Source organism: Heloderma suspectum, chromosome 1 (assembly GCF_057233095.1).
Source record: "Heloderma suspectum isolate Gila_16-S chromosome 1, 16-S_ref, whole genome shotgun sequence".
NCBI lineage: Eukaryota > Metazoa > Chordata > Lepidosauria > Squamata > Helodermatidae > Heloderma > Heloderma suspectum.
In genome coordinates, this window is record NC_139458.1 from 140,640,430 (window position 1) to 140,667,101 (window position 26,672).

General features: G+C 46.7%; 1 protein-coding gene across 2 annotated transcripts in view; it reads right to left on the bottom strand.

Moving 5' to 3' along the window:
* Positions 1 to 25,287, bottom strand: part of FNTB (farnesyltransferase, CAAX box, subunit beta) — a 46,228-nt gene extending 20,941 nt beyond the window's left edge. For both annotated transcript variants that reach the window (XM_084804558.1, XM_084804551.1), the window contains exons 1-11: positions 25,125 to 25,287; positions 15,743 to 15,807; positions 14,543 to 14,615; positions 13,389 to 13,480; positions 9,880 to 10,026; positions 9,010 to 9,093; positions 8,014 to 8,100; positions 7,640 to 7,769; positions 6,694 to 6,826; positions 4,627 to 4,738; positions 3,300 to 3,414 (exon numbers count right to left, since the gene is read on the bottom strand). In XM_084804558.1, coding sequence (XP_084660684.1) covers positions 3,300 to 3,414; positions 4,627 to 4,738; positions 6,694 to 6,826; positions 7,640 to 7,769; positions 8,014 to 8,100; positions 9,010 to 9,093; positions 9,880 to 10,026; positions 13,389 to 13,480; positions 14,543 to 14,615; positions 15,743 to 15,807; positions 25,125 to 25,256 — 1,170 coding nt within the window. In that variant the 5' untranslated portion in view covers positions 25,257 to 25,287. The remainder of the gene's footprint in view (positions 1 to 3,299; positions 3,415 to 4,626; positions 4,739 to 6,693; positions 6,827 to 7,639; positions 7,770 to 8,013; positions 8,101 to 9,009; positions 9,094 to 9,879; positions 10,027 to 13,388; positions 13,481 to 14,542; positions 14,616 to 15,742; positions 15,808 to 25,124) is intronic.
* Positions 25,288 to 26,672: the final 1,385 nt, after the last annotated feature.

A 26,672-nucleotide genomic window follows, 5' to 3' on the forward strand; every position in this document is an offset into this window, starting at 1 on the left:
GAGACAAGAAGGCCTTCTTAAATGAACAATGCAAAGAAATCGAGGAAAACAACAGAATGGGAAAGACTAGAGATCTCTTCAAGAAAATTGGAGATCTCAAAGGAACGTTTTGTGCAAAGACGGGCATGATAAAGGACAAAGAAGGCAGGGACCTAACAGAAGCAGATGAGATTAAGAAGAGGTGGCAAGAATACACAGAAGAACTATACAGGAAAGATCTGAATGTCCCTGATAGCCATGATAGTGCGGTCACTGAACTTGAGCCGGACATCCTCGAGAGTGAAGTCAAGTGGGCCTTAGGAAGCATTAGTAACAACAAAGCTAGCGGAGATGACAGTATTCCAGCCGAGCTATTTAAAATCCTAAAAGATGATGCTGTTAAAGTGCTGCATTCAATATGCCAACAAATCTGGAACACTCAACAGTGGCCACAAGACTGGAAAAGGTCAGTTTACATTCCAATTCCAAAGAAGGGCAACGCCAAAGAGTGTTCAAACTACCGCACAATTGCGCTCATTTCACATGCCAGCAAGGTGATGCTCAAAATCCTACAAGCTAGGCTTCAGCAGTATGCGAACCGAGAACTACCGGAAGTACAAGCTGGGTTTCGAAGAGGCAGAGGAACTAGAGATCAAATCGCCAACATTCGCTGGATCATGGAGAAAGCAAGAGAATTCCAGAAAAACGTCTATTTCTGCTTCATTGACTACGCTAAAGCCTTTGATTGTGTGGATCACAACAAACTGTGGCAAATTCTTAAAGTGATGGGAGTACCAGAGCACCTTACCTGTCTCCTTAGAAACCTGTACGAGGGTCAAGAAGCAACAGTAAGAACCAGACATGGAACAACCGATTGGTTCAAAATAGGGAAAGGAGTACAACAAGGCTGCATATTGTCACCCTGCTTATTTAACTTATATGCAGAGTACATCATGAGAAATGCCGGGTTGGATGAATCAGAGGTCGGAATTAAGATTGCTGGGAGAATTATCAATAACCTCCGATATGCAGACGATACCACCCTAATGGCAGAAAGCGAAGAGGATCTAAAGAGCCTCTTGTTGAGGGTGAAAGAGGAGAGTGCAAAAGCTGGTTTGAAACTCAACATTAAAAAAACGAAGATCATGGCATCTGGCCCCATCACTTCCTGGCATATAGAAGGGGAAGAAATGGAAGCAGTGACAGATTTTATTTTCTTGGGCTCCAAGATCACCGCAGACGGTGACTGTAGCCATGAAATTAAAAGACGCTTGCTCCTTGGGAGGAAAGCTATGGCCAACCTAGACAGCATAGTAAGAAGCAGAGACATCACCTTGCCGACAAAGGTCCGTCTAATCAAAGCTATGGTTTTCCCAGTAGTAATGTATGGCTGTGAGAGCTGGACTATAAGGAAGGCTGAGCGCCGAAGAATTGATGCTTTTGAACTGTGGTGCTGGAGAAGACTCTTACGAGTCCCCTGGACTGCAAGGAGGTCAAATCAGTCCATCCTAAAGGAAATCAACCCTGAGTGCTCATTGGAAGGACAGATACTGAAGCTCCAATATTTTGGCCACCTAATGCGAAGAGAAAACTCCCTGGAAAAGACCCTGATGCTGGGAAAGACTGAAGGCAAAAGGAGAAGGGGACGGCAGAGGATGAGATGGCTAGATAGCATCACGGATGCAATGAATATGAACTTGAGCACCCTCCGGGAGAGAGCGCAGGACAGGAAGGCCTGGCGTGCTATGGTCCATGGGGTCACGAAGAGTCGGACACGACTGAACAACAACCATCTAGTCCAGTATTGTCGACACTGAGCTGCAGCGGCTCTCCAGGGTTTGAGGGAGGAGTCTTTCTTAGCCCTACCTGGAGATGCTGGGGATTGAACCCGGGACCTTCTGCATGCAAAGCAGGTGCTCTGCCACTATGCTATGACCCCGTCATACGTGATGTGTCCCACCCAGTCGGGGAATCTGGCTTAGGAAGGAGGGTTGCAGGAGAGGGTTTGAGAATGGGAAAGCCAGGACTGCTGAAAGCTACGCCATCAAAGAGGAACCATTCCTGGAGCTTCCCCTGCCAAGCCAGAAGGTTCTCTGCCCATTATCCCCACCACTTCGTGCCCCAAATCCCTGGGATGGGTCTCCCTCTTACTACCCCTCCAAACCCTGTTGTTGTCTCAAACTCTGAATTAAGCACCGATTACAAGGGCATGACTTACAAAATGTATTCTATTTGGTGTAGTAGGCACTGCTTGGAGGAACAAAAAATTATCAAAGAACTCCCATGGTCCTGTCTGGCCACTGTGTGGCATCCCCTCCTGCATTTTGCTGTGGATCAGGTGCTCTCAGAAGAAGGGAAGATCTATGCCAAATTTCTGGCACATTTTACTAATAAAATGAATTAAAATAAAAAAGAAAGCTGAAACTGCTACAGAGCAGATTTATGGAAATTTGAGGTGTTTCCACCCTAATCTTCTACGAGGCAGAGCCAGGACGATGCAGGGTCGACAGGATCTTCAGGCCTCCTGCTGACTGCATAAAGCCATTCTCTGGCTCCTCAAGGAACAGAAGCAGTTCTGTCTGAGGGCTCTTATCATCACTGTGGAAGGCAAGTGAGGAGATTCTTGCCTTAGTCAGAGCTTCTGAGTCCTTGTCCTACTTTGCTCCCCTTCAGTGCAGCAGGGCTGTCTGAAAGCTGCCTCCTGCTGAGGTGCACAGCCAGTGAAAGATCCGTGAGAAATGAGGTGGAGAAGAAGTCAATGGAATCAACCCGCAACTCTAAAACAGTCCATGGGTTGTGGGTGGCTTGTCAAGCACCCCAACAACCCACCTTCGCTGGATTCGCATGTAATGACAGGCTACGCCACGCCTCTGCTGCAGCTTGAATATTCACAACAGCGTATGCCGCTGCAGCGACAAGCCCTGCGGGGAAATTCCCCCACCGTGGCTTCTCGTTACGTGCGAACCAGGTCACTGTTACAGCCAAACACAAGATCGCCATGTTCAGGGACACCACTGTATGAGGGGGCGGGGAAGAGGAGAAGCTGTTCCTTCTCCCCACCAGACTTCCATTGGGATCTCCAGGATTACAAGTTGGAGGCAGAGATTCCATGCAACCAAATGATGACCTCAAGCGCACCGGTTCACTTTTGACCTATTCCAAGTGTGGCCACAAACCACTTCTAGGGAGAGAGATTTAAAGCCAGATGTGCGAGGAAAGCTAAGGTCTGATAGAAGGCTAGGTCTACAGTGACAGAAACGCAGCATGTCCCAGTCAGATACACAAACACACAAGACCAGTCTCAGCCAGGCACGGCTTACCAGGCGATTCTCTGGCACTCCTAGCACAACTTCGTGGAGGAGGTCTCTGCTGCCAAAATGCTGCGCTACTGATAGTCCACTCAGGCAGTAGCAGGTGTGGTAAAAATCCCGTGATCTGGAGGGAGAAGCATCGACATCACTGAGGAAAGCCAGAAGCCTGACTCTTCCACTCTGACTAAACAGCTGTCCTCCCGCTTCTGTACAAGCACAGAACGCCTTTCCTGCATACTGGATATATCCCATGCACAAAATGTGGGAAGGGTGACGAGTGAACTGAAATCAGAATCAAGGGGTATGCATTTACATGTGGAGATCTCTCTGCAGCAAAGACAGTTTTGAAAACGTGGGCAGAATGGGCCAAAACTAAGAAGCCAGAGGAGGCTTGCTATTCTTCAGTCCTGAGGACTTGTGTGCCCTGCACAATTCCTTCCCCCAGCACCTACAAGGTACGCTGTGGGTAATCCATTATCTCAAAAAAGTGCAGAAAAGCCAGAAAGTCCGGTGCTAAAATTCGGTGTTGTGGGGATCTTAGCTTTCATTTTAGCAAATAAGTTCCTAGCCCTTATGGCTGCTAAATAAAGGTAATTATTTGCATTTCTTTATCTTCCTACATTTATATCCAGTCCACTTCATCAGATGCATGACGTCATTGATGTGCTAACCTGGGTTGCAGGGGTGTGTGCGTGCGTGCGTGTGTGTGTATATGCTTTTGGGGGGGGGGGATTGTAAACAATGAGGTCAAAGGGAAGTAAAATCCGGGATGTACAGATAAGGATAATTACCTCATTAATAGTGGCCATTCACAAAACCGTTGCTGGGAGGTAACATAGACATCCACTGGTGAGCTGATTAGCACATGTAGTCTGGTAAAATGAATCTGTGCAGAATTCAGCTTCTCTCAGCACAAAACGCAGGTGGCCCACTGGTGCAAAATTTGTTTGCTTCAGGACAGAGTACACACAGCCCCGGGTTTGGATTCTGGTGGCGGTTCCCAGCAACTATAGCTCCCTGTAGCCCATGTCCTTTATTCTTTGTGACGGTCTACCACCTTATAGAGCCTCTGCTGCAAAAAGGCTTGTAAATATAGCCCCGCTCTGGGGTATATTCTTGCTGCACATGCTGAACCACCACACAAAGCTTTCCAATTACGGCAACTCTGTCCTTTCCAACAGCAAGAATAAAGGCCCCTTCCCAAAATCACCCAGCACTAGAACAGGGCTGGGGAACCTGTGGCCTCCAACTCCCAACAGCTCTAGCCAACATAGCTGATGGTGAGGGGTTGATGGGATTTGCAGACCAACAACGTCTGCCCTAGTAGAATACTCACTTGCCGGGTTTGTCCAAGAGGCCCCCTGCAGGACACTGACAGCATAGCAGGATGTACTCTTGCAGCGCCTGCTGGTCGAACATCCAGCGCGCCATGCTGAGGGCGGGGTCACCTGAGAGCGACAAAGCCCCAGTGAGCACCTAACTGCTCCAGTGGAGAAACAGTGGAGAAGCAGTCCCAGCACCGCATGCCAATGCGAACACACAGAAGGGAAGGCGACGTTCCCAGTTCAGCTCTGCAGGAGCACGCTGCCAGAACACCTCCTTGCCACTCTCCCTCACCTCTTCCTCTTGGCCAGGAGGAAGCTGCCACTGCCCACTCACCACCCTTGTCCTCACCGCTGCCTTGCCTTTTCACCACTAGGTAGGAATCGCCTTGTTGTGCTAACTGACAAAAGGCAAGTTTGCTCTGCAGACAGGGAGCAGGAAAGCAGCAGCAGGAGGTCGGCAAGATGGGACAAGGAAAAGTGGACAGAAAGCATTGCATCTGCAGGTGTCTGTAGAGCTCCCCAAGCTGACTAACTTCAACATGCAAATGGAGTCCTCTGTATCATGTGGCTTAATGGAATACCTATTATTAGGGTATCTCCTATATGAAGATACATTAGTCCAAAACGGTTCATCCAGTCTATGATTCCATCTCTGAGGTCCAATTTAAGACATTTACTGGGAGTGTTTTGCTTTGCTTTTAAAGCAACATCGCCATGCAGTGTTCTTTTAAACTGCGTTGGCAATTCCTACATGGGCAGCATTAGCACACCAGGGATGCTTAGGTACAGGCTATCCTGGCAGGCAATGCTGCGCCCGTAGGAACCAGCAACTGGATTTAAATGCGACATCCAGCATAGGCATGTTGTTATTTTAATGAAAACATGCCCAGCATTCCTTTAAATTGGTCCTCTGACACTGGCCAGATCCAGAGATTTCAGGAAATTTTAACATCACAGGGGACCAATGGAGTGTCCCGCATTCCGTATCTGAGGGAAGTATTCGAGACAATCTTATATATATGGATGCCTCGATCATCTTCCTTAGCAACTATCTACGGATAACCCTATTTTTCATATAGGACAGTCCCTTTTGAAATTAAGTTACATGCTGCTACTTCTGTTAGCAGAGAGTTCAACAGGGCAACTGTCCATTCTTGTTGTTATTATTTTTTTTTAACTCTTACCTGTTTGTAACCTTCTGCACCCACTTGTGGAGAATTGGGAAAGACTGAAGAGCATCTACCCTCTTCCTTTGCCCCCAAATCACCCACTGGCTCCCCCCAAAACCCAACTCAGGGTGAGGGTTGTGCATGCATGCTTCCCCCATGCTGCTGGGGAATGTCCCCACAGTGAAGGACAGCACACAGGTGGTTGCCGTCAGCCTGTGAGAACTGTGTTAGCTGAAGCTAAGCAAGCTCGACTCACTTAACCTCTGCCAACATGGTGCCAGTGGGTCCTCTGACCACCTCTCCCCACACCCCATCAGCTCTATGAAGCCACTGAGTAAAAGGAGCCTTTGTCAGACAGGAGCCACGTTCCAAGCTCTTGAGGTGAAGCTGCTGTTTGTGTCCCCCTGGCTCTCTGAGTGCAGCTGCTATGTAGGCCTCCTGCCCACCACTTCCACAGTCTCTGCAAGGCAGCAGCCAAGTGAGACAAAGCTGGGGGTGGGGGAGCTGAGAGTGAAGGGTGGAAGAAGGTAAAAAAGGGGTAAGTGGCTAAGCAAGAGGCAGTGGGGGGAAAGCAAAGGGCTGAGGGAGAGGGGTGCACCCCCCTCCCCCTACATACAGTGACATTGTTCCTGCATCCCCCCAGCTGCTCCCTTACTCTGAAGCCTACAACATATTTCATTGGGTGCCCTCTCGTTCGACTATAAAGTTGAGAGGGTAATATTTATTAGATTCCACAAAGACAGAGAATGCAAAAGCCACAGTTCACACTCATCCTATGTCTCTATGTCTTATATATATATGCAGGAGCCTAGTATGCACATATCAGCTTGGGGGAAGATAAGCAATAGCCAGACAGACACAGACAGTACACCTGGGGAGTACGGATAAGCTCATGATGTCCAGACTCACCTTTGGCATGCAGCGCTCGATGTAGGAGAGGCAGCAGACCAGCCTGCCAGAATGAGTAGCAGCCATCCACCAGCTTGTTACAACGACCCTGAAACCCACCTTCAAAACGCATCTGGCGGCTTGTGACCCAGTGCTGGCAGGGAGAGAAAGCAACTGTGGTTATTGCTCAGCGTAGCCAGAGGAGGTGCTATGCACAGCGGGACACATTTTCAGGAGCCACAAACAAGTGCAGCTCCCTGGCACGTCCTTGAGTATTTGGGGACGCGTATCTTCCATTCACACTTAATGTCTTTACCACAGCAAAAGCTCATGTTGCCATGTAAAAAAAAAAAGGGGGCTCTCAGTACTTAAGCTGAAAGGAGGAAACAAGCCAGCCAAGACAGCCCGTGGAGGAAAATTAGATGGAATAAAATTTGAATCTGAGAACAAGAACTGTATATTTTTAAAATCAAGAACAAGGGGGACAGACAGGCTGCTGAGTAGGTAAGATGTCATTTTCTGCTAACAGACATATATCCATCCATTATCAGAAATTCAGGGGGGCCTAGGCTAGTACAATAACTTACACCATTATGGATTAGACAGAGTTTCACGATTGTATGAAATAACACTAAAACAACTGAATGTATTTCCTCCAGATCAATTAATGCAGAGTACAAGTGTGTGATTATTTATATGTAGTGTAAATGTAGAGAGAGAAGTTTTGGGTTGCAGTAAAGGAGCGCCTGAAAATGAAAGGGGATATTGCTAAACTAAAAGTGGATGCAAAGAAGGAAAGGGCAGAGTTCAGGGAGAGTCCCATTCCGGGCTAATAGGAATCCTCAGGAATACAGACTTGTTTTGGCATTGTGATGATCACAACAGTCCCTCCTGGAATTATAGTGCAGAAATAGGGAAGCAGAAGCATGCAGAGAAGACAAGCAAGGGCTGAGGAACAATTTCTTACCAACAAGCTCTTCAGATTCAAGACGTGCTCTTTTTTCAGAATGACCAGAGCTGCCAGTCCACAGAAAGTGTATCCTCCGTGAGCCTCCATGCCAGGGACACCACCAATCCCACCCTCCCAGTTCTGACATCTAATTCAAAAATAAGAACATAAAAGCAGGACATATATTCTTGTCCCCAAGAAAGCAACACAGCCAATTCTTTGCTCATCTATTATTCCTACAGCTGGCAGGTTACCAGAGTCTAAACCAACCTTCTCAACCTGGTGCCCTCCAGATGTGTTGGACTTTAACTCTCATAATTCCCCAGTCCCTTAGCTGGCAATACAAGGAGTAGCAGGTTTCCTAGGCAAACAAAAAGCTAAGGTTTCTTTACCTTGCTATCCACTCTGCCGTCCTTTCGAAAAGAGTCGGTGTAACAATGTTGGTAAGCGAAGCCACTGAGGCAGCACAATAGGCGCTCCTGAGATTGAAATACAAGACTTATTTAAACTGATTCACTGCTCTTGGGGCAGGACTCGATTATTTTAACTACACTGCCACAACACAGCCATGGCTACAAACAAATCACATGGGTGCTACTAGAGGTTGCATCCAATGTTAGTCCAACTTAAGTCCCTTTCATTTTAATGGGTCTACTCTAAGTAGGACTATCGTTGAATGCAGCCCTAGGAAATTAAATTCTTGTACAGTCAGGGGTCAGGTTTCAGTCAGAGCAACTTCCTCTTTCCCTGAAGCGACATTTGCTCAACGCATTCAACCAGCAAGGCCCCAGAGGGGAGAGAGAAATCATGGGTTGTAACCAATTGGTTTCATCCTCTAACAGATGGCTGTTTGATCCAATAGAGGCTTCCATCAGAGGAATGGGGCAATCCTGATGCTTTCCTCTCCCCAATACATCCTTCCCCGCCCCACCTTATACACTGTTCTGAAGGATCCCCCAACCCTCTGGAGATTGGGAAGGGCCTGCAGGGGGGAAGGACAAGCCACTTTTCAGTTTAAAAAGAGGCTAGTCTCTTTGGCTTTAGGAACAGTGGCACCTTATGTGCTGTTCTTCCCACACGCAAGGATATCATTTCTTTGAATTACAACCAAGGATTGCCCTTTTCTGCCCCCTAGAGAGGCAACCCAGGAATATTTAATGTCACTCACAGTGGATAGAAGCAAATGGTGGATCCTGAACATTAGAACTCAGGACCTTATCCATCCCTTCAAGTCTAGCTAGCCGATCACAGAACTGCATAGTAGTAATGCTTGCTATGATGTTAAGGTAGAACAAATCTATGTCAGCAACTGCTGCAGAAACCTCATAGCAACCCAGAGCCGGAGATTTTGCGTTCAGGAGAGAAATGCTCGAACATTTCCCACATACCTGACATCCACTTCTCCCCCTATGTGCATGATGAAGGAGCCGTCAGGCTGCTTCAGGGAATACAGATACTCTAGGAGCTTCTCTCTGAAAACCGAGATCAAGAACATTAGGGAAGAGGTCCCTCTATTAGGAGAAAAACAAACAAACTGAGATGCTGGACTGACCCTCCACACAAGTGCAGGAACACAGACGTTAGGCTAGTGAATGAGATGTTTCATTCCTGGTCAGTTTGTCTGCCGTGATGGCCTTGACAAAACCTAATTCTAAACCATTGACAGGGGAATCACATTCTCTTTGCATCGAGGTCTCCATCAGGACCCACAAAGGCTCCAAGGTTCAGGATCAAGCCTGGGTTTCAATCAGGTCACCACAGGAATCATCAGAGGAAGCTTTAACTGTACTGAAGACCATGTGTCTGTACATGTGTGCGCATGCACACACAGTCACCAAACAGCACATTGCAGCTACCTTTGTGAGGGAAAAGGGCTTCCTGCCAGTTTACCAGAACAGATACGTCAGGGATGCTTTAGACATCCAGGGCAGTATCCCATGCTTTCCGTGCAACAGCGGGACCCACGTCTGGCACAACGGGAAGCTAGCGCGTTCTAAAGCAAGCAGAAATGAACTGAAATGGTCATTTCCGGAATGGGGCAGGAGAGAAGAACTCGCAGAAGGGAGCTGTGCTGCCCGTCCCATTCTGGAAAGAAGTGTTTCAGCTCGTTTCCGGGGATGCTCTCAGCACGGGCCCTACTGGCAGAACACACTCAACACAGGGGCAGGGGCAGCACTACATACTGCCTCCAGTATCATGGTTCATGTATGTGGCCTAAACGATGCATGGGAGGACCCTGCCCTGCTCTGCGGTGTTACCTGTTGATGATACCGTATGCCTCTTCGGTGCCGATAATGCAGAGCGCGTTGACAGCTGCATAGGTAGGAGCCAGATGGGGATGCTGGCTTGGTCCCCCTCCAAAGCCTCCACTGGGGCTCTGACAGTGACTCAGGAACTGGCACACGCTGGACACAGAGGAAAGACCAAGGCAAAGGTAGTTTTCAACAAGCAGCAAATATTGTATCTTCAGAGTTGCTTTGGTTTTATGGCTGCTCCCCTGCCCCCGCCCACCCGTGCACACGTTTGAAAGCCAGGATCCATTATTCAGGACCTTCCCAGACGTTCCCATCCTGTCCCTCCTCCCAGCTGAGAAAAAACGACAATGCTGCTTTTATTCCACCACCACCTTTGACACCATGACCGGGTCTGCATGACACGACAGCCCACCGTGGCTTAATTAGGCCACAGGGGCTGTTGTGTTGTGTCAGGCACCCATGACTGCCCTATTTGCATGGTGCCCGCAGGCATTCCTGCTTGCCACGGTTTGCCAGGTCATGCAAACCCAACATTGTGGGTTCTTTCAGGGAGTAGACAACCCGCAAATAACCCATCGCTTGTTTCAGGGTCATGTGAGGGTTGTCTACCCCCCGCAAATGACCCACAATGCCAGGTTTGCCCAACACAGCAAGCTATGAGTGCTCCATCATCGCTTGCATATTCAAAATTCGTGCATTCCACTAAGCTCCACAGAGAAATTAACCCAGGACGGCTCAGCGTTAGGTCAAACAGCCCCCATGTCAGTGGTGCTGTATTCCGTTACCACCTAGCCCACAGAGAAGAGGTCATCTGAAATGAATGCATAAGCTGCATTCTTAACGACTTAGGATGGATCCAGAGAAGCGTGAGCAGAACCCCCCCTCCCTCTACTGCAGCCATCTCCTGTTTTCTACCACACTAATTGTCAGTTGTTATCTGAAAATATGCAGGATCTGTTGCAGGTGCCCTTTTACATGCATTCTCCTGACTGACCTATTTTGGGACATTTTAGAAGCTGGTTACATGGAAGGTCTTTGATATCAAATGATGGTTTCTCCCACATGCTTTAAAACAGGGATTCCGGGTTACATTTTAATGATCTTCTATCATTCACATTTTACAACTTCAGAAATAAGTAACACTGAGGACATACCAAAAAAGAGAAAAGAACCTTTATTTTTATTAACAGAGTTTAAAACATGAGCATCAAGAGATGTTCACACACTGAAACGCAACAATTCCAGTCCAGGATGGGGTGAAAGAAAGTGCAAATATACTCAAAATGCTGTAGGTGGCGACAGCCTTGCAAATCAGCACCCACAGTGTTTAACTTCTTGGCATGCTGACTAAATAAGAATTGGTGCCTGAGTTTGCTCGCGTTCCTCTTTCCCCCATATGCCTTTTCCCTTTTGTATTGTGCCTTTTAGATTGTAAGCCAGACGGAAGAGACTATCTTGTTTTTTTTAACTGATCTGTAAGATGCTCGTGGGAGGCTTTTTTATTGATCTGTAAGATGCTCTGGGAGCTTTTTTGGCTGAAGAGCAAGAGAATAAAATGCTTGAAATAAATAAAGAATAAAGAACCCGTTCCATAAGTGCTACCTGCTACAACAGCAGCAGCACTTGGATACAGCTGAACTGAATTCTGAAGACCCTTAATTTGGCAATATCCCTTTAAACATGAACAGAGCTGGACAGCCACATGGCAGGTGAGGAAGCAGAGGAGAGTTATAAGAACTGCTCAACTGAGATACCATTCAAAAACGATACCCTTCCAACCACTAGGCAATAACACTGGGTAAGAATCACAGCTTCTTGACATACATACATACCAAGTTCACATGCAGCAAAGCAAGTGCACGTGTGATCATGGCATGCTGGCATGGTTTGGACATAACACTAAACCATGGCATGTCTCTGAGGAGTTCTTATGCTTTCGCTTTGGCTTTAAATTAGCTGTGCCTTGCTGTGCTGTTCAAAGCTGGACAAACTGTGGTTAATCCTAACTATGGTTTGCTGAAACAAGATAACTCCAAACTAGAGTTTATGAAGCTGGCTTGTTTCAACTAACCGTAGCTCAGATTAACCACAGTTTAGGGTTTGGACTACAGGGCAAGCTGTGGTTCATCTAAAACAGAAGCATAAGCTTCCATAATCCTCCTTGCAGCTGTGCAAAAGGAGGAGAGGGGAGGGGGGCACACAAGCCCCAGGCTCACTGTGGTTTGTTGCCGTAATGCTAAACCATGATCCAAGCACAGCCATTAATTACACGTGGGTCTCACACATTTTCCTAACACAGAAGTGTTTCCAGTGTAGAAAAATGTATCTTCTTCCTTGCTTTTATTCTTAAAACAAGATACCCATCTAGGGAGCCATCAGCTTGGATGTATTATAAAGTCCATTCTATTTTTGCTCCCAAAGCCTAGTGTCTGACAAAGAAGAGCTGGTGGGGTTGCAAGCAAGCCAGCAACATGGTTAAAAGACCCAGTTGCTCCAATATTTGGCATAATTTCAACTGTTCTTAAAAAGATCTGGTAAAAAGGAAACAGAGGAGTGAACCTTTTTGTTCTGCTTTTTCTGAATAATCCAATACTTCTGTTTGTGGTTCCTCCTAGGCAGAAATGTCTGGCTCTGCTGAACTCCAGCAATTTTGCATTCCCTTTCCCCATGTATGTCTCTTCTCCCTGGTTCCCCAAACAACCCAGACTTCCTAGTTTTCCCCGCTTTCTCCTTACAAATGGCAGATCTTCTCTTCTTCAAAAGTGTTTTGGAACTGATCAGTTTCCACAGATATATGTTGCCCCGAAAACAGGGCATAGGAATATATGTTGTCCTGCGAACATTTTATAGGGTGAATAATAATAATAATAATAATAATAATAGGGAAAGTGTTTCTTTTCCCTAGAGGCTGAAGCTGAGCTCTTACCACCACCATCTATGCTGATCACGATATGCACCAAAAGCTTCTACCCAAGATGAAACTATTGAGAGGTTATTGTTGGAACAAGACAAATGAGACAATGCACTGTTGTGTTTCAAGAAAAAAACATTCTAATGCATCACGCCAGGAGACTGGGAGGTTAACCCAGAGAGCCACACACTGCGCATAGATAATGAAGACTTCTGAGAGGCCATTTCTACTGTAATTTATAAGTAGAGCAGGAAGTGACCTCAAGTTACGTCTAGCACTTATTTCTCTCACGTGAACTTTCAGTTCTGATTTTACCTCTAATTGTCTAGATAGGCAACTTTTAGTGGCTTGTTAGAAAAACAGAGAGCTGTCAAGACAAGAATTCAAAGCCTTGCCCAAAGTCTGCGCCTTCAAGAGAGGCTGCCTGAATAATTTTGGAGTTTCTTCCAACAAGAGCTAGGAACTTAAAAAAAAGAAAAGAAAGCGAGACTCACAGGAGTCACATTCTGCCCCTGTGTTTCAAATTATGTATTTTGCAATGCTTGGAATAAGTTGCTATGTGTCCTGCGAGAATAGGGGTCAAGTGGAAAACAAAGCTTACTCTGAAGCTACAGACTCTGGGATGGGCTCCTCGAGCAGTTCCAGACTGTGCAGGATCCAGTAGCACAGCCATGGGCGGCTGGCATCCAGACACTACAAAGGAAGAAAACAGCAGCTGTTCAAATCTGTGACTGACACTGCTGGCAAGGCTGCAGGGGGAGGGGGGAAAAGACTACATGATGAAGGAGGTTAATCAGAACAGAATTAATGGAAAGTAAACAACAGGTCTAGAAAGAGAAAGGACACCAATCTATGAAGATAATTTCCATACTGCTTTTACAATAACTTCACTATCTGCAAAGCCCTAAGCTAACATCAGTCTCTCTTTTCATTGATCACTGCACGGACAAAGCAAAAGATAAAGCTTTGAACCCCAGAGGAGTCAGCACTAGAACTGAAGAGGCTATAGGACAAGGGTGGGCAGCCTGTAGCCTGCATGCGGCCTGCACAAGCACCCCACCATTTTTCTGCTGCTGGGACAGCATCCCAACTGGGGGCATAAAGTCTCCCCCTCCTTCAGCACCTCCAAAGCAGCCAGGGTCACTGCTTCTGCACTGCTGATGGTGACACTGAAACAGCAATTCCAATCACTGTCACTGGGGGCAGGAGGAGGCCTTAGCCACTCCTACTCCCAGTTACGCCAAAGCAGCTGGGATGGCTAAAGCCTCCGCGAACCCACGGCAACCTCGACTGGGACTGCTGCTTCAGAGCCACCATTAGCAGCACAGAGGCAAAAATCCCAGCAGTTTCGTGATTGCCGGGGGAGGCTAAGGCCATCCCTTCCCCAGCAATCCCCCCATCCCTGTCTGTATATATCCGGCCCTGACTCACAAACCAGCACTGCATGTGGCCTTTGGGGCCGAAAAGGTAGCCTAGCCCTGCTACAGGGGAACAAATTCAATCAGGCCAGCAAGACACAAGCCTTGTTTCTATGGCCTGTAAAAGCATCCCTTGACTGGAAAGCAAACACAAGTCCCTTGATACTTCAAATTCCTAAGAAAAATTAAAGAATTATCCACAGCAGGAAAGCAAGCAAGATAAGGAACTGGTGTCAGGTTAGCCCACAGCTGAAGCTATGATTAGAAACCAATAAGCGACTGACAGAAAATAACCAGGAAGAAAACAATACAAATTCCTTCAGCCTGCAGGAATTACCTCATAGGCATCTGTCAGTTGTCTCAGCCCTCTCTTCAAGTAGTGGAAGTGCTTCTCTCGCTGCAAAACAAACCTGAAGGACAGACCAAAATGAATACAATTTATCAACGCTTCATAAAAAAACCCCATTTGAGTGATGTACAGTTTTTGTCATTCAACAAGGACAAAAATTTACCTGAGAATATATATCTGCAGATCTGCCTTATGCACCCGCCCTAGCCTTTAATGGCAAATTCTTCATGACAACTGCTGCAGTAGGTGAGACCAAAGGTCTGTCTCATTCAGTGCTCTGGCCAGCATCCAAAGAAATGCTTAGGCTCATGGCAGGACCTTGCGCTAGCCCAGTGCAATTTTGTCCTTCCTAATTCTTCTTTGAAAGCCAGCTCCCATGCCACAACACAAACGGCTTTGGCAATTCCCCTCAGTTTGCCACAGGGCATAGGGGCTGCTGCTGCTGGGAAAAGCAAGTTCTTTTAGATCCTGGACTCTGACAGCAGCCAGTCTGATGTCCCTGGGAAGCTGATAAGCAGGTACAGTCGAGCCAGCCACCCCCTGACCTAGCATGAGATGGGGGAACGAATCTTGGCTATTACAGGGTTGTGTCCAATCCTGGCCATTTACCAGCAGAACGGAAAACACTGGCAGAACAATTTACTCCTCTCCCCCGCAACTCCTACCTGCCTCCTCATCCCAAATCTGTTCTCGAGAGTGGGGACCCCATATCTGCTATTTGCATTGGAAGAAAAGCTCCTATCCACACCAATAGGAACTTCGAATGCAAATAGCAGGTGCAGAGGCCAACTCTAGGATATCCATTATGTGATGGAACAACCAGAAATACACACAATATTCTAAATGTGGGTGCACCATAGCAGTATAAAATGACATTGGTTTGCATCTTAAGATAACAAAAGGAAGTTCACAGAAGGAAAGTTTCCCATCCCCTCCTCCCCACTTCAGCAGCCCACTACCTCCCCCCACCCCCACCCCACCAAGCCTCTGTGGAACTTCAGGGAGCCTTTTGGAACGCCAAATAGGGTGCCGGGGATAGGGTGCAGGGGGTTGCATCTAAAGGGGTGGGTAAGAATCACGCAAACCCATTAAGTGAATCAGTGCTGAAACCAAAATCCAAAGCTCTTAACAGCTTGTTCTTTTAAAAATACTGCGTGGAGGAAACATTGCACAGATACAGTAACTTACTGCGAGTCGTGATGATTTGTCTTGTAAGCGTCAAAGACTTCTTGGACTATATCCTCTACTTTTGTCTGAAGAAAATCAAAGGGGCAAAATGGGGCCGGGGGGTGTGGTGGGGAAAAAGAGCAACATACATTAGTATTAGAGTGTAAAACCTATAATACAGTGATGGGCAAACTCCCACAATCCCTTGCCATTGGCCATGCTGTGTGGAGCTGATGGGAGTTGTAGTCCAAAACATCTGGATGACACCAGGTTACCCATCCCTGCCCTAATGCGCCAAGAGTGCAGCACTGCTGAGCAACACCCATCACAGCACAATGAAGCAACAGGGCATAGTGTGCCAAGAACAAGAGGGTCCAGAACAGCTGTAACTACTAAAAGAATGTCAGAGTGCATGAGGGCTGCGGCTGCAGTTTTAAAAAACCAACACAGAGCAACAACCAAAACCAAGTCACAGGTACTTTAGTACGTCGCAGCTACGTGGCAGCTGTCCACGGGAAAGGGCCTCAGTGATAAACAGCACATGGCTTTGCATTCAAAAGGTTCCAAGTTCAGTCTTTGGCATCTGCATGTAGGGCTGGGAAAGGGTATGAAACCCTGGAGAGCCACTGGCAGCCTGGACAATACTGAGCTAGATGGACCAGGGCATAAGGCAGCTTCCCACGTGCCTACGATTCGGTGCTGCAGCACACCCACGAGCACTGAAAGAGTCTTTCTTTCCCCCAGGGCATGGTCTCTGAACGCACACGGGGCAGCCACCTTGCTGAAGCTAAGCAGGTCTGGGTCTGGTCCCCACCTGGGAACCACCTGTAGCTCCCTTGAGTCCCACAAGGAAGAAAGGTGGGATATAAATGTAATAAATAAATAAATATTAATAAAAACCCTGCAGCGGTCCCTGACAGCCATGCACATTTGTCATGGTGTCAGTGTGGGTTTCAGCATCCCTGAGCATGTACTGCTAGGATCAAGACACATACTGAGGCCCTACCCTGACCCATCCTCACAACATAACATGCCGCCAGAGAGATGTATGGGAGCTAATATCAAGAGTTGACAGGTGACATCAGACTCGGCCAGCCTTCCTCAGCCTGTTGCAAGCTGGACCCAGCATCCACAGCCAGCGGCGACGGGAGGTGTAGTCTAACATATCTGGAGGACACTAGGCTGCAGAAGACTGACTTTGGGGCAGATGACCAGTAAAATCACAGTCTAGAGCAGGGCTGGGCAGAAGGTAGCTTGGCAGATATTTTGGCACCAACTCCCAGAATCCCCTGTCAGCATGGCCAATGGTCAGTAATACTGGCAGTTGAAGTCCAAAACATCTGGAGATCTACTCTCTGCCCACCCCTGCTCTAGACACCAGAGGAGGAATGAAAAAGGTATAGTAGGGATGGGGGGTGGGCGGGGAGGAACTATGGAAGCAGGGTGTTTTTATTCAATCACAGCAATCCAGAATTTGTTTATTTGTTTAAGAGAGGCTGCTGTTCCAGCTCCTGGCAAGAGGAGAGAGGGAACAGCTATGAAGCATGTATGGGGAAGAAAGAGGTCACTGGGATCCAGGGGACAGATTCACTGAGAGGGGTAAAGGAGGGGAAGCCAGAGATCCACAGCAGGGGTGTCCATGCGGCTACTATAGGAACGCTGGGGAAGACAGAGAGGAAGGAGCTCAACAAATCACACGGTTGGATGGGACGGGTGGGGAAAGGTCTCAACAGCTAGGAGCTGCCAGATCCAGTGCAGGATGTGTGTGTCCTATTTTTAATAATTTGCCTGAAACATCAAAACGGCCAGCCTTACTTTCCTCAGCACTGGTTAGGGGGAAGCCAGCACTAAATGCCCAGAGAAACTTGTAAAGCCCTCTGCCCAGTGCAAGCAGCATGCATGCTCTGGGGCTGCCAGGAGGAAGACAGAGAGCCGGGTTTACATTCACATCCCTATTCTGCAGCTCACCTTAACTGAGGAAACAAAGCCTCAATTGACACTTTCCTGCTGGTCTGCCCTCCTCTCTAGCATTTTCTTCACCATCTCAGATTTGAAAAGAGCTCTCTTCTCCATCAAAGGTCAGATTCTGGAGAGAGATAATGAGCAGTGATTCTCCCTCAGAGATGGCTCAGGCTTCCAGCAATGAAGCTTATGTGCAACCAGTAATCATGTCAACTGGATGACAACTGTAATCTCAGCCACTTTGGCCTTCACAGTGAAAGGAGGTGAGAGCAACTCAAGTCAGCATAGACCATGGAATCCATGGCTTTCTCAAATGCACTGGGTTTCCAATTCAAATAACGTTTTTGCCAGCCATGTGTGCTTTGACTTTAGAAAATTCATCTCTAGGGCCTCAGAAAAGGGACTTGGCTTTCTCCCAGTTCCATAGTTTTCCTCATGAACGTTCAAGGGTTGAGTGCTGGATTCAGGGAAGGGTCAAATGAACTCTGCACCCGAGTAGCTCTTGCACAAGTGCTATTCTTTCAGCTTCAATTGCCCGATGTAGAAAATGGAGCCATCAAGAGCCAAGATTGCCGAACACTAGCCATTAAACGATTTCTTCACATCATTCACACAATTGAACTTTTAAAGAATGAAGTTTTTCCATGATGGGCAGGACTTAAATTATCCTTCCACCTGCTGTCATGATGTCCCATAACTCATAACATAATAATTTCCATGGATGAAACAGAAAATATTTGTGTTAACGTTTTACACAATGGACCAGGAAATAAGGATGCCACTAGTGTTATTTCCTATCACTGTTAGTTATTATCAACATTTCTATACCACCTTATTTGCTAAAAAGCCATGAAGACTAGAACGTACACTTACTTATGTCTATGCAATGCCAGTAATCAATTCTTGCTCCATTTCCAGGTAAGCCATGTTGTTCATCTCATCTCCTATACCAGGGGTGGAGAAATTGTGGCCCCCCAGATGTTGCTAAACTCCAGCTCCCATCAGCCCTGACCATTTGCTATGCTGGCTGGGACTGATGGAGCCCAATAAGATCTGAAGGACCGCTCTCCTCTAGGCAAACTGTTTATACCATCAGTGTTGTTTGAAGGAGCTCGTCAGGCAGAGTTGGGGGACGGGGGGGGGGGGACAGGGAGTTGCAAGCAAGGTTTTAAAGAGATCTCTTTAAAAGGTTTTGTTTATAATCTGCAACCATGCTAAATTCATCATAATGCTTATTCCACCGGGTATTTCTCAGGCACAGAGAAGCATAGCTGTGTTTTAGGTACATCGTGTTTATAGTCCTGAAATTCATAAACGAAACCTTAAGAAGTTGCACTGTAATGTGAACATGCATATACTTAACATGCCTCAGGGAACGGGTTGCCTTGATTCAGAAGCGTGCACCAGATCTTTGTTGCTACAAGCCAATGTAGCATTCTGAGAAGAGCATAACAGGTGACCCTCAGAGTTGCTAGGCCAAAAAGCTAAATTCTTGGGAAGGGGAGTCATCAGCCACACCTGAACAAGTTTTGCAATGTTACAAAACACAATGATACCCAGGCAGAAATATCAATATAAAATGTTTATTAAAGTAGAAGAAATAGGATTTAGCCCGGGGTAGGAAACCTTTTTGGGTCCCTAGGCATATTTGGCAATTTGAAAACTGTTGTGGGTACCACCACAAAATGGCTGCCTAGGAGGCGTGGCTAGTCTCAAAGGACAGGTAACCTACCCCAAAGACTAAGTACAAGGTAGAGATGGGGTCTGAGCCTCAGCACAGTACACAACTCATTTAAACCCACACTTTCCAGCACCTACAGAAACCTATTTGTTAATAATAATTTAAAAAGTGGGAAGGGTTGGGCTCCTTGGTGGGAGCCAAGAAAGTCAACCCAATGAAGTCAACAGGACTAGAAGTACAACATAAGTGGTTTGAGACTTGAAGCTCTGGGATGCTTTCAGCTGTCCTGTTTACCAGTGAACTTGTTGAGCATCATGAGCTAAATATGTCTACAGGATTACCACCTTTCTGCCATCTACATGCCTCATGGAAAGTATCTGCAGTTCTTACCACACAGTCACCACAGGCAGCAAGTCCACTGAGACAGGTTCTGACATTTTCTACTTAAAAATATGATTCACCTTATACCAAGTCAAATCGACTATCCACCAGCTAACCGGCAATGAAGAACAGTCAAGCGCAGGTGTCAGGAACAGATGGAAACTTGTATTGGCCAAATATATATGCTCTACTAATAAGCCACAGCCCCCTTCATTTCCAGGACTATAATTAAAATGTCTTCCACAGAAAACAAACTAATACGTCACCTGATTAGTGACACTTTTCAACAGGTACCCTGTACATGTATAAGACATCGCTAAAACACTGTGGAGCAACTGACTGCACAAAGCAGATGTGACAACCTAATTGAAAGGTAGCCACAGTCTCTTGTCTACTGATTTCAGAAGGCCAATCATATTAGTCTGTTATAGCAAACACACACAGTCTTGTAGCATCTTTTAAGACCAAGAGATTTATTTGTGGCGTAAAAGCTTTCATTTACTAGAATGGTGGACTTTAGCCCACGAAAGCATACATCACAATAAAACTGTTGGCCTTATTAAAAGTGCTACAAAGCTCCTTTTTTGTGTTCCTTACCCAGAAGTCTGTAAATCAGTTATGTTTGTGTTTAAGAAGAGGCTAGCAACAGATAGTCCTAACACAGTAACCTCGAAGCAGTGTGTACAGGATGGAATTGCTGCGAGTTTCATGATTCATTGGAAAAGCAGAGAAACTACAGATGCAGCCAATGCTGACTTTAAATCTGGCCCAAAGCTTCATACCCCTCCTCCCCCACATATGCCGGAGCTCCTGGGGATAGAAGGCCTTGAACAGTTATTGCATAGAGTCCTGTAACTTGCTGATCTCCTGTCCACAACCACCCTATTCTCCTCCTGTCAGTAACCCCAGTGTTATAGGGTCCTCTTGGTCACTCCTCCTGCCTGCCCCACATGCCGCCAAGCCATGGGGCTACTTTGCCTTCCCCCCAGGGCCTGTTGCCTGTCTCCTCCATTGCTTCAGCCCCTTCATTCCTTCACCTCTTGTTGCTCTTGAGCAACAGAGGCACACACATCATGAAATGGACATGCCTTCCCATCAGCTGCTACTTTAGAAGTACCATTCCCTGCAGAATGCTGACTTAAGCAACAGTTTAAGGCTACATCATGACAAAGCTATGTTTGCCCCAAATGTCACACAGAATGCTCCACACCTGAGAATAATGAGACAATCCAATGAAGTATTTCTCAGCCACCATTAAACACTTTAAACAATGTGTACATTACAAAAGTGCTGGCAACCAGGCAGACCAGTAACTGATTATAGTGCAGATTTCAACAGGTTTCGTAAAGACAGAAGATTACTAAATGCCACAGTAATTAGGCATAGGCAGGAATAAATGCTTAACCATTATGGCTCATCATATCCAGGTAATATAAAATGGCCGCTTCCTCTCTTGCATGCTTTCTCTCTCTCTCTCTCAAAATACTTTTTATGTCTGGGCCTTTAAGAAATGGTGAGAAAAGTCTTATTCTTCATCTCCAGGGATTTTCAAGCTTTGCCTATTCAGAATACAATTCAGTTGGTGCACCATTCTCCACAACTTTAAAAAGAATGTTATAAAAAAATGTTCTTCATTATCATTACAATCCTAAATTTAAAGTATTGGTGGCAGGGAGGAGACATAACTGAAGATCATAGAATCCTAGTGTTGGAAGGGGCCTACAAGACCATTGAGTCCAACCCCCTGCTCAATACAGGAAGCCTGATTCCCAGGCAATCTCCCATCCAAATACTAACCGGGGCTAACCCTGCTTAGCTTCCGAGATCAGGCTATATACTTTTTGTTGACCAAAATAAGCTCTTTTGCAACAACACAGCAGGCAACATTATATGAGGGCCACGTACACTGGCTTTCCTCCACAGAAGTTGTGGCAGCCCATGGATATCCCTGTCTCCAAGTCCTATAATAGTACTCCCTGGGAGTTTCAACCTTCCTTTTGTAATGGTTTAAGATACCACACAGCTGCAATCTATATACTTCTCTGGGAAAAAGCCAGATTGAGCTCAGTGTGACTTACTTGTGAGTAGGCATTCATAGGACAGGACTGTAGCTTGCACTTATTAGGGAGCAAGTCCCACAGAACTGTGCAACTTTCTTCTGAGTAAACTTGCATAGGATTGTGTTGCAAGCTTGATATGAGGGCATGCATTAAATATGTGATAGTCCCTGATCCTAAAACAGCCTCTCAAAAAAATGGTGCCCTCCAGATGTGTTGGGCAACCCCATCATCCCAGACAGCATGGGCATTGGCCACGCTGGCTGGGGATTGTGGGAGTTGTTAGCTAACACATCTAGAGGATGCCAGGTCAGGGAAGGTTGTACTAGAAAGATTACACTATTTGAAATACTCCCTATTGGCTGAACTATAGCAGTAAGTTAGAAGGTTCTTGCCAGCTATGAAATAATTCCATTTCATCTACTCAGTGAAGTGGCCATGAAAGCCTCAAGGAAAACACAGAATCACTTCTGTTTGAGTCCTTCTGGTTATTGCTAGTCATACGCCAGTTGTTTCTTTAGCCTAGGGGAGGCCAGTTGGCACTGGACTTACCTCCACAGCAATTTTATCTGACCCTGCCCTGATGGCAGCCTTGCCAATTTTTTAATCAAAGGACGGTAAAAGGTTTGTTCAGTTTCATTGGTCAGGAAAAGAAAAACAATTTCAAGCAGCAACACGGCATGACAGCCTTGTATTTAAGCACTAGCCTAGTAGCCATAGGTGACACATAATCTGCATGTAACTCCATGCAAGCAAATGAGCAGCCTGGCAGAGGAAGGACAGACTGCTCCATTCCTCCTCTGAACTCAGCATAGAAACCAAGCAGGCTGCCCGAGAAAGAATGCCCCTTCTGTGTGCTCAGCATAGAAATCAAGTGGGCTAGCACAGGAGAGGCAGAGCTTTCCATCCCCTCTCTGCCAGTCTTCAGCAGGCTAGCAAAATTTTTGCAAGCTAGTAACTTTTTGTGAGCTTATTTACAAGGCTGCAGTACGCAATATGCAGTCTATGGGTTATATCCATATTAGTCCTACTTAGAGTAGACACATTCATATCATGAAGCATCCATCCTGGATGTTGCTAATGTTTTTGATATGAATCTTTTTGTATTAACTCATAGGAATGGTCCCATTCCAATAGCCTTGTCTTGAACCAGCAGCGTGGTTTCTTTGTAGAGACAATTGCAGATACATAATAAATGTTGAGATTCATTACCCTTGCAGAAAAACAGCTGTCTAAATTTAAAATCAGCATAAATCGTGAATAGAGACTGCAGTTATGCTTATCTTATGTTCCATCCCACTTACTGGAGCAGCATTTTCAAAATTATTATGTACACCTTATCAATTTTGATGACACTAACTTTATTTTGGTGGCTACCCAGTCAAGAGGGTATGAAATACCCTGTGCACTGAAATAAGCTGTGCCCCCAGATTACTCTCTTGAGAATACAGTAGCCCCTGAGAATACAGAAATTGGTCCTCCCTTCTTTACAGAATTTGAGTGGATCTGAAAAGTTTTTTGTTTTTTTTTAAATGCAACAGGTGGAAGAAAGTGTGTTTATGGCGTAACTGGGTGAGGTAGATGGAAGATAACTGGTGGCGTGGTAGAGCTTTAAGCCAGAGGGTCGAATTCCATTTCAGAAAAACTTTTGTGGGCCACATTCAAGTGGTGGGTGGGGCCAAAGGCAAAGGGGGCAGGGCCCCCAAAATACCAGCACATTTTAGCTTAAAGCTTTTAGTGCCGGTAATTAAGCCTTAGGAGAGGCATTAGAACCTTTTTAAAATGAGGAAAAAACTGCACAACAGCTAGGAAAACAAATTATCAGTGGTTGGGGTAAAGGGGCTGGCCTAAAGAAGGCACGGCCATCTGAGAAAACCCAGGAAGGCCACATTTGACCCCCGGGGCTGAGGTTCTGTATCCCTGGTGGTGGAGGGACTGCTGTTAGATGCAGAATCCTCAGCAATCACTGTGTGTTTGCAATTCAGTATAGACAACTGTTGCCACTTTGTTGGTACAAGAATGTAAAAAAATGCTAAATAAGCATGTTTATATCATTTGCTATGTTGGCGTAAGAGTACGCAAGCTTTCAAGTGACAGTGCGACAGTAGTTTACATCGCAAAAGATGTAGCGCTTCCTAGATATGAATCGGAAAAGTGTAGTTATGAGTGCAAATATGAATGCGCTGGAACTGAGCGCTAATGTTACTGATGGGGAAGGGGGAACTTTCCTCATCACAGCATCCTGAAATTCCATTTTCCCAAACCATAAATTCTCATGCACTGCAGTGAGATGCATGTAACTGCACACAAGAACTTCTGCATATTAGAGCCAGTGTGGTGTAGTGGCTAGAGTACTGGACTAGTGTAGTGGCTAGAGTACTGGACTAGGAGTCGAGAGATTCGGGTTCTAGTCCCCAGCCATGGAAGCCCATTGGGTGACTTTGGGCCAGTCACAGACTCTCAGCCCAACCTACCTCACAGGGTTATTGTTGTGAGGATAAAATGGAAGAAGGAGGAGGATTATGTATGCTGCCTTGAGTTCCTTGGAGGAAAAAAGGCAGGATATAAATGAAATAAATAAATAAATAAATATTTATCCACCGGACAGTTGGTGATTTGGGGTGGGGGGTGGGCAGAAGGTATGGTGGGTTCTGAAGTGGAGCCTGAATTCACAAAGTGTCGGAGACACGAGCATAAAACGCTTTTCTCTAGTTTTTCCACAAGTATTTTCTAACAGGTTTCCTAGAGCAGCTACAACAGAAGAGGCAAAATTACATTCTAGGGTGAGCAGACAATTAACTCCAAAGGAAGGGGATATAAAGTGGGCAACTCTGGAGAGAGAGAACTGCCCAAAAATCCAGAAGAGAAAACATGATGGGTATTAGACATGGTTTTATGGCATGAACTTCCACAGGCGCTAAAGTAGCCCAGCCTTCCCCAACATGGTGCCCTTCAGATGTTGGACTACAAACCCAATCATGGCCATGCTAGTTGGGGTGATGGGAACTGTAGTCCAACACACCTAGTTGGGGAAGGCTGGGCTAGTGGAAGTGGACTAATATGGCACACATGGACTACTAGAGGATTCTGGAAAAGAGACGACATTTAACTGGACAATAAGCCAAACTCCCACCCCACCGCGCTCGAGGCTCCTAAGGCAATATATGCACAATGAATATACGATGCGACAACCGGGGCATCTCTCTCCCTCTCCGCCTGTTCGCATAAATCGGCCGAGCCCCCTGACGTTACACGCCCGCGCAGTGCACGCTGGGAGTTGTAGTCCCACAGCAAGAGAAGCGGGGGCGGCTCCCAGCCCCACCTGCTCAGCCGAAGTGAGGGTCCGAACTCCGTCATCCTCCAGCCTCTCCCGACCCGGTTCCATGCCGCCGCCGCCGCCACGTCGGTGGCGTCTTCTGTCGGCGCCGGGATGGGTGGAAGCAGCATCCGCCATGATGCTGGGGAATCGCTCAATCCGCGCGACTGGGGCTGGCCGTCCGAGAGGCTGCGGGCTAAAGCCCGGCTACGGTAGCCCGTGGCAGACAAGAAAGCTCCGAACGCGCCGCTGTTCTGCTGTGTTGCTAAACTGCGGCTTTGGCGCGCGGGTGGCAGCGTTAGTGGCTCACTACCGCCCTCACGTGGCGGCTGTTGCAATCTGTCCGTTCGAGCGTGTCCTTACAGCGGGGATTGGATGCCTCAAGCGGCTACCCGAGAGACCCTCTGGCCCCTGGCGGGGGTCTCTTCGTTCTGACGCAATGCGCCCTCCTTGGGGCTGGTGGGGGAGGAGCTGCCGGGGGGGGGGTGTTCCTCCTCCCCACCAACTGGTTTGTTTTATGAAGGGGAGGGGAGGCCCTAGCTAATTATACTGTAATTGCTTTTCAGCATGTTTTTGCTTGCCTGCTGATTGAGTTGAGCAGACTATGGCTTCTGGAAACCCTTAGGCAGGTTGCATTGATATGTTTCTCTCTTTCCAGCGCGGACAGGTGGTCTGTGGGGGAAATTCGCATGGTTTGAGATGCTGAAATCCAACTTCAAAGACTGCGCTTCAAACGCGCTTTGTTCCCAACCTCATTGCAGGCAGGTCAGGCTCTGGCAGTGATCTTAGTTTGAGAGAACGTTTTCCCCAGCATATCTTGTTTGATGGAATGGAGGGAGGGGGAAATGGAGTTGTACTGAAAATGAGGTACATTTCCCAGCAGGTAGCAATATATTTTTTACCAGTTTTAAGACAGTGCTGTTTCCTGTGTCTGATTCTGTAGTGGCTTCAAAATGTACTCCAAGCAAATGTTACTCTCCCACTTGGAATCTATTATGCTTTCCTTCCCACATACATGCTGTGCCAAGCACTGTTCATCTCAGACTGAGGTACTGCTGTTAGAAGGATGAGCAGGTATGCTTAGTTGTTGACCTGTAAGGAGGCATGTGTGCCTATTTTGCATTTCCGACACTAAAAACTACTTCTAAGAACATAAGAACTATGGTTGTATCAGACAAAGGGTCCATCTGGTCTATTCTGTTTACATAGTTTACAACCTGTGGGAAGCCCAATAGTGCCCTCCTGGTCATGTTCCCCAGCAACTGGTGTACATAGGCATACTGCCTCTGATATTGGAGGTAGCCACTGATAGCCTTATTTTCCATGAATTTGTCTAATCCCCTTTTAAAGCTATCCAAATTGGTGGCCATCACTGCATCTTGTGGACGTGAATTCTGTAGTTTAACTATGCACTGTGTGAAGTGCTTCCTTTTATCCGACCTGAATCTCCCACCAATCAGCTTCATGGGGTGACCCCAGGTTCTAGTATTATGAGAGAGGGAGAAAAAGGTCTCCCTATCCACATTCTCCACACCATGCATAATTTTGTACACC